Source organism: Poromitra crassiceps (genome assembly GCF_964638095.1).
Source record: "Poromitra crassiceps genome assembly, contig: HAP1_SCAFFOLD_253, whole genome shotgun sequence".
NCBI lineage: Eukaryota > Metazoa > Chordata > Actinopteri > Beryciformes > Melamphaidae > Poromitra > Poromitra crassiceps.
Genome location: NW_028152144.1, coordinates 117,764 through 130,311, shown reverse-complemented (window position 1 = coordinate 130,311; position 12,548 = coordinate 117,764). Strand labels below are relative to the sequence as shown.

At 43.5% G+C, this 12,548-nt stretch overlaps 2 protein-coding genes across 2 annotated transcripts in view; both read left to right on the top strand.

Annotated features, from left to right (window-relative positions):
- Positions 1-5,622: 5,622 nt before the first annotated feature.
- The window catches only part of LOC310770873 (T-complex protein 1 subunit beta-like), a gene marked incomplete at its 3' end in the record, with an annotated part of 34,848 nt that continues 27,922 nt past the window's right edge, over positions 5,623-12,548 (top strand). The window contains exon 1 of the mRNA XM_083663577.1: positions 5,623-5,676. The remainder of the gene's footprint in view (positions 5,677-12,548) is intronic.
- On the top strand, positions 10,587-12,473 carry LOC310770872 (uncharacterized protein). Its single transcript, XM_083663576.1, has 4 exons — positions 10,587-10,715; positions 10,907-11,000; positions 11,430-11,517; positions 11,988-12,473. Exons 1-4 carry the CDS (start codon positions 10,628-10,630, stop codon positions 12,399-12,401), a joined length of 684 nt encoding a protein of 227 aa, XP_083519702.1. The 5' UTR covers positions 10,587-10,627; the 3' UTR covers positions 12,402-12,473.

Sequence of the window (12,548 nt, the reverse complement as noted above, 5' to 3'; positions counted from 1 at the left end):
GAAAGAGCAGTATTTCTTTTGTGAAGTAAATGGATAAATGAGTCGAATTGGTTTTTAGTTAAAAAAAAATCCGGCCCCCATGAGGTCTCAGTTGAACAAATCCGGCCCTCTACCTAATATGAGTCTGACACCCCTGGCCTACAGTGTGCTGTGCCAGTGCTGCAGTTCATATTTTTCTATTCTGTTTTCAATGAGACAGGCAAAGGACCTGTCTCAGACATTGACTGATAGGTTGTTGTGAAGAGTGCAATGTACATGGCTATATAATTTGTAAAGAGTGTAAAGAAAAATATTGTATTAAGAGATACATAGAGATAGCCTACATCAGTGGTTTCCAAACTTTTTGTGCCCATGGCACACCAAGTGGCACGACAAAATCTCAAGGCACAGCCTAAGTCTATCGGTGCAAAATAGCCTCTATTACTCTTATCAATCTAAATGCTTTTTTATTTACTAATGTCAAATACAATTTGACAAAATATATTACTCTAGGAATTAATTTGAAACTTTGCAAAATTACTACATCAAAGCAGCAACACACCCACTTTTTGTATAGTTTTAGGCTATATTTGCAATTGCAATAATGCAAAATCCCAAGGCACACCTGTGTGCCTTGGCACACCATTTGGGAACCACTGGCCTACATTATGGCGTTGTTCTATCACAGAGAGACATTCAGTTAATATGGCGTTATTCTTCTAACACAGAAACATTCAGTTAATATGGTGGTCTTCTAACACCAGAGAGACACATTTCAAAAGGTGTCCTTCAATCCCACAGTGACTGTTAAGGGTGTTACTAAACCTTGAATTTGTGAATGTGATCAACCTTGTGAATATTCTGTTTCTTATCCATTAGGTATCGAGTGTCGTATCTGTATCGAGTATCGAAGCAGATATTTATGGGTTATCGCAGGGATACTCAACTTGCTTTGCCTGGGGGCCACTTTCGTGAAATGATAGAAGGCCAGGGGCCAGTTAACACGTTGAGTGCCATAGCCGAGATATCTCGTCTTACATAATCCAACAGTTAAGTGCCATAGACGAGCTATCTCGTCTTACATAAACATTTTTTTTTTTTGACGGTGGGACATCAATCAACCCCTTTTACGTCTTCTATATCACTATAGGAGGAAGAGAATGTGTATACGGTAATCTATTTTACCGACCACTAAGTGGCGACAGTTCTCTCCCAAGACAGAGAAAGCCACAGCCAGCCACAGCCAGAGCAGCCAGCCAGCGCGCTGGAGAAAGCCACAGTGTAATTTTCAAGGAAGCAGCTCGGCGAAAACTCCCTCGATCCCACACACACACACACACTCGAGCACCCCCGCGCATAAATAAGACCAGAATCGCAAAAGCTTACTCAAACCTCAAGAAACAGTTTTACAGTCCAGACGGCCGCGGAGAATCCTTCCCCCGCAGCACAGACGGAGGGAGGAGCCCGGAGACACACACACACTCTCTCCCTCTCTCTCCCCCTCCCCCCAGTCCCGAGAGAGAGAGAGAGAGGAGAGAGAGAGAGAGAGAGAGAGAGAGAGAGAGAGCACACAGAGCGGGAGGCAGACACGCAGACTCGCCCAAGGGCACCCACAATCACAGGCAGGTGACTGTTCTGCTGTTTGATTGAATTTCACAAAACTGCGATTATCTCAGCTTGCTGTCTCATACGCTAAAACCATGCTGTACTCAACGGCTAATATCTACATAACTACTAACTCTTCAAACTAACTCTTTTAGACAGAGAAAGCACACATTCTATTAGTTATTTTTAGATGATTGGTGTTCACGAAGTCTTAACAGAAAAGAATCCTCGGCTGTTGTAAAATGAGCCAGAATCCTCAAAAAAAAACCTGGCACAACTTACCTACAGGATTGAAAAAATGGCTGGCACTCAATGTGTTAATAAACAATCAATATACATTTTTCTGTAGCGGATTGTAGGTGTCAGACGGAGTTTAGTCTGACAATGTTGTGCACAGCGGATAGTTAGTTAGATTGAGTTAGTTAGGTTAAGTACATACATAAGTGCCTGGGTAGCGAGCAGACGGCGGTATTTGACAATTTAGCAGCTAAATCATAGATTATTGAAAGATATTCCATATTCCAGAAGAAGTGTGAGTATTGGCCAGAATTACATGAACATTTGGACACTTATTCAGCGGGTATCTTGCATGTTGCGTTCAGGTGCACTGTCTTTTTTTTTGCTATTCCATCGCGGGCCATACGGGGCGCCCGCGGGCCGCATGTGGCCCGCGGGCCGCCAGTTGAGTATCAATGGGTTATTGTATTGTTTAAAAAACTCCATAATATCCTGCATCCCTAAACACAAACAGGGAAAAAAGGTGGAAAATCAGACGACGGCTTATATGTGTTCTGTTGATTGTTAAAATGTGTATGGGTATACAGGGGTGACGATCTCATGCACCGGCCGTATGCCAGGTTTCCACCTGGCCTTGTTTCTAGAGGCACGGGACCATACAGCTAATCCTCCTAACCACTTTATTGTTGATTTAGCGGGTTTTGTCATGAAATACAATTTCTTCAGTTTTAACAATGACTTCTATTTACAGACATCTGGAGCTAGCATGGGATCTATCTGTGCCCCAAAATATGCTAATCTATATATGGGATTTTTTTAGCACAATTTTGTCTTCAACCACAGTAAAAATATTTTTGCACCGAGACTTCTTAAATATTACCGCTATATTGACGATATTTTCTGTGTTTTTCAAGGCACCCCCCAGGACCTTAATGATTTTGTGAGTGTAGTGTACTCAACAGCTTTAAAACTAATCTGCACTTTACCTGTGAATCTAGTGATGAAAAGGTGCATTTTTTGGATATGTGGGTCATGGTGAAAAATGGAGGTTTGTCTACTACTCTGTATTGTAAGGAGACAGACAGAAATAGTTTGTTGTTGGCCACTAGCGCACACCCTACCCCTCTCAAACGAGGCCTACCAAAAAGCCTATTTTATAGATTGAGACGGATCTGTGCCACCACACAGGACTATATTGTGTGTGTGTGTGTGTGTGTGTGTGTGTGTGTCAGTCAGTCACATGAGAGATTGACTGCCACACCTTCTACTCTTTCCACATGCGTTTGATTGGCACCATTTGCACACAGGTGCGGGCAGTTTGGTTTCCCCCTGGCTTGTCTTATTTAAGCAGCAGCAGCAGCTGAGAGGACAGGGCGAGAGCTGGAGGAAAGCGGACATTTGTGGTACCTGGAAGAGACGAGCCAGAAAGCTGTTGAGACGAACCCGACCAGACTGTTGTTGTTCCAGCAGAGAGACAAGCACCCGTCCGTGCTCGAGAGGTCCGGGAGACAGCGTGAGCGTACTGCAGCCACAGCGGGCCGTCTGCTGCAGCCAGGAAGCCGTCCAGGGGAGCCAGCCTGAGAGCCAGCCCAGTCACCGCACCGCACCGCACCGCGGGGAGAACTAGAACTAGCCAGCCGCTTTCTGGGTCCAGTGCCATTCAGTGTTTGAGAGAGAGGAGGCCTTGGACAAAAGTGGAGGGATGGGGACGGGTTCCGCCCTAATAGTATGATGATACTTGGGATGCCATTGCCAACATAGATGTGAACAGGTTAGCTAAAACTTTAGCGTCGCCAGCGATGGCCCCCACCGTTGCGGTCGGGGTACGTTTTGAAATCCCTCCAGGCCTGAAAGATTCTCTAGGGGAAACGTGTGTGTGTGTGTGTGTGTGTGAGAGAGAAACACAAAAAATGGTAGGCAGATGTGCTTGGTTGGGGTGGCTTTTGGTGTTTTGCGGTAAAAGTGGCTCTCCTATTGACTTTGTCCTGCAAGTGCAGCTCTCATCGAAGAAATAGTGAGGATCACTGATATACACACACACACACACACACACACACACACACAGGTTCCTTTGTCAACACGCTGCTACAAAATGAAAAGTTGGTGTATAGGCAGTTTACCCTGAATTGTGTGAGGCAGTGGTTTTACAGCAGCTAAGAGTGGTTTACGGCACGCCGCGATGCGCTGCACGTCACAATGTTTTGATTTCTGCTAGGGATGCACCGATTGCCATTTTCTTGGCCATTTCCGATTTCCGATTTTTGAATAGTCTGACTTGCCGATACAGATTTTTGCCGATTCCGATTTTTTTTTCTAAAAACAACAATTGACAGCTTACACAAACGTTTTTGTAACTTTGTTTGAAAATTAAGATTCATAGAACAATTCTTACATCTAATGGGGATCCAAATAATCTTATCTTATCTTATCATTTGCATGAAGTAGGACCATCTCACTCAAACACATCTCAAAATAAAAGTGTTCCAGGTTAGGCTACTGGACAGAGCTTTTTTGTGCAAATACAATGAATACAAAAATTAAATTAAATCCAATAGCCTATATCCCACAGCTATCATGCATTTACTTTTCCAAAAGAAAACGGGTGCAACAGAACATCAAAATGATCCATGGACAAGGAGTTTATAGACTGGCTCCAGACCAGTCCTCTTGAGTAGAGGGGAAATGAGTTTATGAGTTACAGTAACGATCTTCAGTCTGAATATCAGGCGGAGTTTACACACAGTCCGAAGTTTGGTATGCATATTTTTATCTGCCATCCGAAAAAATATCGTCACGCACAGAAATCCTTGCACACTTGTGAGTCCGATGCATTTTTATTATTATGTCCGTCGTTCTATTTGCAATACGAAACAAACAGTCTCTCCTGTATCTACGTTACAACATGACTGACCGCCTGAGGCACCAGCGCTGATGTGGAATGGAAAAGGCAGGTCGGGGAATGGTTATACTGGACACAATGCTCGCGTTCACCTCGCCAAGCCGGCTGTGCACTGTGGCCGGGTGCAGCAGCACTTCTTCCCGGGTAGAGAGAGCAGAGAGAGGGGGGCCAGTGAGGTGAAGCGAGCCGCTCAGACTCGACTCCAGCCGAGCGGGACTCGGCCGCATCTCTGTCTCCACGGCTTATTTTCGACTTGCATGTGTGACAAACTGCGAGCTTTGTCTACTTCACTGACGGTGAAAAAAATCCACAACGAGGAAGGTATGCTGGCGTGTGTGGTGTGGTGGCTGGGTGCCTGTCTCGGTGCTTTGGGGTGCGCGCACGTCATGTGAAAATCGGCTCACAGAATCGGCTATTTAGAGTGACCGGCGCAGATCACCGATCGAGGCCGATCAGGTGAAAATCGGCCATTTCCGGTCACGTGCCGATCGATTGGTGCATCCCTAATTTCTGCACACCACACTAATGGTGCTAGTGTTGCTTGAAAGGACCCATGTGGGGGGGGCATCTATACAGCTTAGTATCACCATATTTAGTGGGCAATATATCGTATCGAATGCCAAGTATCGTGATATTTAATCATAGTAATATTTTGTATGTCAAAAGCTGTTGTTTAATATAATGATTAATTGATCGTTAACATAACCAATTAATCAATTAAGGGAATTTATCAAAATTAGCATCCCTAGTAGTGCCGCATTTGGTGTGAACTGCTGCTACTGTGATGTGTGTGTGTGTGTGTGTGTGTGTGTGTGTGTGTGTGTGTGTGTGTGTGTGTGTGTGTGTGTGTGAGAGAGATTTTTGGCTCCAGGGTGCGCGTGGACAGAGATCGAGCTGGCTGAGAAGATGAAGGTGGACAGGATCCTCAAGCACGGCATCAACTGTTTCATCAACAGGTGCACAACACACGCACACCAACAGGTACACACCAGGTTCGGAAATTAAGTGTGGTTCGGGGCAAAATGCCCACAAAAAAATAGAGGCGACATTCAATATGAATAAACTTTGAGGAAACGAGCGCGTAAACAGAGGAGCAGTGAGCCACTCTGCTCTGCCTCTGTCTGGGTGCAGCGGGGCTGTTTGCTGTAGGCACCGTCATATCATTCACAGCGGGGCGGGGCCTCAGGGCTCTGACTGGCCGGTTGAACTCCCAGAGAATAACTAACGGGCACACACACTAGCCAATAGGAGTGTAGACACTATACAGTGTGAGACACAATATAGTCGTTGCTGATGCGAGCATCAATGCAGAATGCTACAGGACAGGGCTGTATAGATTAGGGTTGTCAAAAGTATCGATAGTAGGGATGTCCGATATTATCGGCCTACCGATATTATCGGCCGATATTAGCATAAAAAATAGATATCGGAAAATATCGGTATCGGTTTTCATGCCGATTTTTTTTTTTTTTTTTTTAATACAGGGGGAGTCTCACTGAGAGCAATGCTCTCTTTTTCAGGAGTGCCCTGTTCACATTCACACACACACATTCATACCTGGAAGCTGACCAGTACAACCACTGTCTGATCTGTTGGCCACTGAGCAGCTCCACTGGAGCAGTTGGGGTTAAGGGCCTTGCTCAAGGGCACCTCAGTGGTGGTAATGAGGGAGGGTCAAGCGCTGCCTTTTCACTTTCCCCACCCAGATTTATCCTGCCGGTCCCGGGGATTGAACAGACAACCTTCTGGTCACAAGCTCGTTCTCTAACACTTACAACTTTAACACAACATGCATATTATATATTTAACTCTTCAGCTACATTAAGCTACATTATGTAACTTGTTACGTGAAATTTTGGTGGAAAAAAGGCCCGCTTATATCGGTATCGGTTGATATCGGTTGATATCGGTATCGGAAATTAAGAGTTGGACATTATCGGATATCGGATATCGGTAAAAAAGCCAATATCGAACATCCCTAATCGATAGTATTGAAAAGTATCCATACTGAAAATGTAAATGGATACAATACTCATTTGCAACAGTTTTGATACTATCAGAGCTTTTAATGAAGAATCACTGATTTTCACCTCCCTATCATTGGTGGGTATCTGTTGCTTCAACAAGCTAAACATGTTCTGATGTCTAGAGCAGGAGTAATCTGCTGTCTTAAGTTCAAAGTTGTATCAGGTCTAGATTATGGAGAAGTGTCCGTCCGTCCATCTGTCTAACTTTATTTTTATGCCTCTTGATGTGTCATCATCCCCCCTTCCCGTGGTATCAAATGGTATCAAGTATCAATATTTTCCTGGGTATCGGACGGTATTGAAGTCTAGTATTGTGACATCCCTAGGATACGGCATGCTGCGATGCACCGTCTGGTGTCTGCATGCTCAGCCAGCAGCTGCTTTATATCACAACATAACACCTTTACTGCAATCAGGCCGTATGGCAAAAGATCAATCAACTGATGTTGTTGACTGATGGAAGAGGACGTTGAACTGTAACAATCAAATGTTAGTATTAGGCCTAATATGATTGTAATACATGTTATTTGGATTGGTATGTTGATATACAGAATGGGTTTTTGTGTGCCATACCAAGTACATTACATAACATGCCAGACAATCAAGTGCTGTTGAGAATGAGATGATAGGAAATGGAAGATATTTTTTTATAAACTGATTGTTTATAGGGGTGCACCGATCGATCGACACGCAATCTGTATCGGCCGATTTGGACCTCAAATATGTGATCTGCTGTTTCCGATATTCCTTTAATGTTGCCGATCGCATAGCCGATCATGCTGCACGTGAGAAACATGAGGCAGCCCATTTTCATGTCTTCAATGTCTATCGTTTAACTTTCATATTGTGCTCTAACGTTTATATCATTGTGTTGCAAAGCACACGCTTTGCTTTCATCAGTGTACTCACCTCCATGCACACACTGCACCAGACTGTCAACACACCCCTTGCGTCTTTGAATCACACAAATCAGCTGGTGATTAGAGCAGCCTCAGCAGAGAGAAGTTACCTCCAGTCCTCCCGCCTACCGAGGCATTTGCATGCTGTTAAGTCCGTGTTTATTAAAGTCCCAGATTGACACGGTGGTAGTCGGGGTAGTGCACGCGCACACACAGACAATTTCCACGCAAGCATTGATGTTCCCGCGGGCACTTTGAAGGAAGCGAAAGTGTGCGGCTGAGTATGTGGATGTGCGCTCCGTTCAGACGGACTTTCTTCCTTTCTTTGAACATCAGTTGAACATGTTCTAATCCCCTTCTTCCATGTGTGCGTATATGACCAACCAGTAAGTCATTATTATGTTAATATTCCTGTATTGCATTCCCTTTTGGTTTTAGATCGATCTACCTGCAATCATTGCAATAACGTTTGTTGCGTGCATTTGCCGTTTGATTGTCTGTTGCGCTAATTAATGCCACTACTCAGATGGAGTTTAGCTGGTGTGTAGCTTGTGAGTTGTGATTCTGTTGTTTCTCCCGTCATGTAACCCTGTCACCATTATGTAGATCGCACTCATAGTGCTGCTAATTATAACACTGTAACTCGGCCTCGATGGGCGGGTCGTTTTGATGTTCGTTCGATGCGGATCCCAATGTATGACGGTTATTGTGCATAACCCCGGTTCTATGAGTGGGAGCTCTTTGGCTTTAGTCATGGTTCAAGACTGGTGTTTAAGAGTAACTGACTTACAGTTTACCTAATTATCATTTATATATTATTAGTTGTTAATTATCACTATAATTGGCCTATATAACAGCAAGCTTGGTTACTGACCTGTTTGTATATTTTATTGCCTCCTTTTTCCAGACCACACACAATCCTACTATTCCTGTCATAATGCTGTAAAGAGCCTATACTGCTGTACTGTACTGAAGAGAACTGACAACTAAACGGTTGAACTCCCATCTGTCTCCTGCCTCGTGTTTTTACGGACACCCCAGGGCGTATATATATATCGGTGATCGGTAATCGGTAATCGGTGATCGGTCGATGATCGGTTGGGCAGATATTTCTCATAGGTGATCGGCAATCGGTGATCGGTGGCAAAAAACGTGATCGGTGCACCCCTATTAACTTTTATTATTATTATTTTTTAAATAAGAGTCATTGAATATTGGTCTCGAGTGCAAAATAGATGAACGGATTTTCCTCATTTGATCAAATTGCCCTGGAAATGATCCAAAATGCCACTGAAACATTTCCTACCCGCGCGCGCACACACACACACACCGCACACACGCACACACGCACACACACACACACACCACACACACACACACACCACACACACGCACACACACACACACACACACACACACACACCACACACACCACACCTCACTCCCGTTCTTGGCTTCCATGGCAACGGCCACGGGAAATGATGCTATGACAGTTCATAATGTACCTTGCCATGTGACCATCTCCTATAGGGAGAAAACGTGTAAAATATGTGTATACATTTTTTTTGTAGCTAGTGTAGTGCTGAAGGTATTTTCAGCACTGCATTTTATTTTGACACGTAGAACGTGTCAATTGTCCTAAAGTACTATGTCATTTTGATGCAGAAAGTTTCTTAACATATCAACAGTGTTGGGAAAGTTACTGAAAATTGGTAATTAGTTACAGTTACTAGTTACTTCTCTCAAAAGGTAATTTAATTACCTCTAAAGTTACCAGTTACTTCAAAGTAATTAGTTACTAGGGAAAGTAACTTTTGCGTTACTTTTAAAAGTCCGCTTCGATTGTTATTAATGCAAACATTATGTTAGTGTTGCTGTGCCACAGTGTGGCATTGAACCTTCGCTTATTGGGGAGGCTTATAGCCTATCAAGGTCATTAGCCTCTGGGGCTCTGGCTGCAGCTCTCTCCCTGGACTAGGTCTGAGGATCAGAAACTGGCTAATCCTCTGAAGTTGTCCGTTATTTTCATGTCCTAAAGTAACTAGTAACTAGCCCAGTTACTATTTTAGTAACTAACTGAGTTACTGAATTTGAAAAAGTAATTAGTTAGATTACTAGTTACTGAAAAAAGTAGTTAAGTTACAGTAACTAGTTACTTAGTAACTAGTTACTCCCAACACTGCATATCAATGACAGTCTCTGTCAACTGACTTCTGTGTTACTTCAAGTGGATGATGTTAATTTGACATTGAAAGTGATGATAACCCTTTACGACCAGTGGGAACAAACCATTATGACCATTATTAGGTATCCTATGCATGGATGGCAGAGCTCAGTCTACAGACAGAGTTCAGTCTACAGACTGAGTTCAGTCAGTTTAAACTCTTAATATAATTGATGCAACTGTGCTTTACTCTTATTGTCATTGGTTCTGTCTGTAACGCAAGTGAACGATCTTTATAGGTGGCATTTCTAGGTAATAAGTTGTAATTAGGCTGTCTGAAACCAGTTTGATACATAAGTTCACTGAATTTGCAACCTTTTTAGGTACCTAGTTATGGATAATTTTTGATAATTTTTGAGGAACCATACCATGCACACTTTGGTGGGCTAGGGTATCCCATGATACCTTGCGCCCCTTGCAATCCACGAAGAAGAATGAAGCTCTCCCCACAAACTTCCTCCAATGGCCGCCCCCACAAAACCTCCCGCAACAGAAAAAGTGAAACGCCCATTCGCTAAATAACAAGCATCATCGCTTTCTTTTCATTTTTATTTTAGAATAGTCAATAGCGTAAACCATTACTTCATTTCAGTGCGGTCAGTTGTTTGTACGGTGTCAGGAAAGTCACGTTTGAAGAATAGTAGGAAGCATCTTAGCTGACGGTGTTCTGGACAGCAGCCACTAGTTAGGTTGCTAGCGTTTTACCCGCTCCGTGCGCGCGCCTGCACCAGGAGTACAAAGAACTTCATGACCAGCCATGGACAGCAACACAGAGCCAGGTACTAGCAACATGGCTAGTCTTGCTTGCCAGCCTCCCCTCCCAGACCCTGCGTTCACCTTCAAGTGTAAGTGAAGTTCGTTTTTAACCAGCCATTACTTAAGCACACATTTGTTGGTTGAATGTGTAACGTTATCGATAAGAAATACGCTAGGTAACGTTATGCATTCATTAGCTGATGATGACGTTAGCTCCTTTGGCTTCAGCTCTGCTCACTGTCTAAATAAATTACACCGTGGCAACTGATTTATTTTATAGGGACAAAACAGGATACAGCAAAGCTGATTAAGGCCAGGATGCGGCTCAAGAAGCTTTTTACAGGGGACAGGAATTCGGCTATCAATGGATGGAAGTAAGTTACACACCAACATTGAACAACACAGCTTATTATGCTCTGGCTTTTGCTGTGGGTTGATTTGGGGGGGGGGGGGGGGTTAGCTTGATTTCACTCAAATTTAAGTAACCAAATATCCCAATCAGACGATATATAAAGATGAGTAGTCTAATCTAGATTTCACACTCACCGAGTTGTCTCCCCAGTGTAGACAGTTCTACAATTCAGTGCTAAATCAACATCAAACATCTCCCCATATGGGTCCCTGTGCCATGAAAACATTTGAGATGAACAAATCACTAATTTAAACCCCTCCATTTCATAGAGGTTCATATGCCCAGTTTTCATACCAGTGTTGCCAGGTGGGAAATATTGAATCACTGATGCTGTCACAAATGGACACAGCCCACAAATCCTGTGTGTTTTGTGTATGTGTGTGTTTTGCAGTCAACTGCTAGCTGATATTGGGCTGGAGGGGAAAGTGGACTTCAAATCTGCCCAAAAAAAATGGGACAACTTGAAGACCCAGTACAAGGTATTAATTGTTCTTGAGTGTTAGCCACAGGCCACTACTGCATTTTACTTTATGCACTGTTCTTTTTTTTTTTTTTACTTTTTATTGACAGATTATTATACGTTCTTACATTGTATACGTTGTAGATATGTACTGCCATAGATTTATTTTTTATTTTTTTATAGACAAATAAAAGAAAAGACAAAACCACAACAGCCGCAACAGCAGCAACAAAACAAACAAACAAAAACAAAACATATAGAGCAGGGAGTCTACTTTTCATTGTACATTCATCTTGGATCCAAAAAAATAAAATCTGGCCTAATGGGTGTTATATATTGAACCCAGCATTCCCATCTTGAGGTAAATTGTTCTACTTTATGATTGATAACAGCAGTTAGTCTTTCCATCTTATATATATCCATTGTAATATTCATCCATTCTTTCACTTTAGGGCTCTTTATGCACTGTTCAATTGTCGTTTCTTCTAGAAACTGAAAGATCCACCAACCGGTAGTGGTACAGACCGCGGTGAGGGTACACCGGCCACCTGGCCTTGGTACAACCTGATGGACGAGGCCCTGGGAAAAAAACATTCAATAACGCCTGCGGTGGTGAGGGCCACGTTGCCTTTGGAGGGTGTGCCAAAGCCAGCAGCTGAACAGGAGCGAGGTGATGGAGAGGAGGAGGCAGCGGCGGCTGGAGGAGAAGGAGAGGCACGAGAGCCAGAAAGAGCACAAGAAATGGCCCCAGCCCCACAACAGAGGAAGCGGCGTCGCCTCGCCGATCTGATTGAGGAGGAGATGGAGCGTGAAAGAGAGAGGCAGGCGCAGAGGAGGAGGGATGAGGCAGAGCGAACCGACCGACTCTTCTCTATCCTAGAGAGATTTATGGATAGGCGTTGAGCATTTTCTTTCTAACTTATTTTTAGTTTAAAGGAGAATATTTAATCCAGAAGTGTTGGTACACAGGTAACCTCAGGTTTACATACAATGTACAACTTCAAATACAATAAGAGACACGGGCAGGAAAAACGCAACGCGTTTCAACCT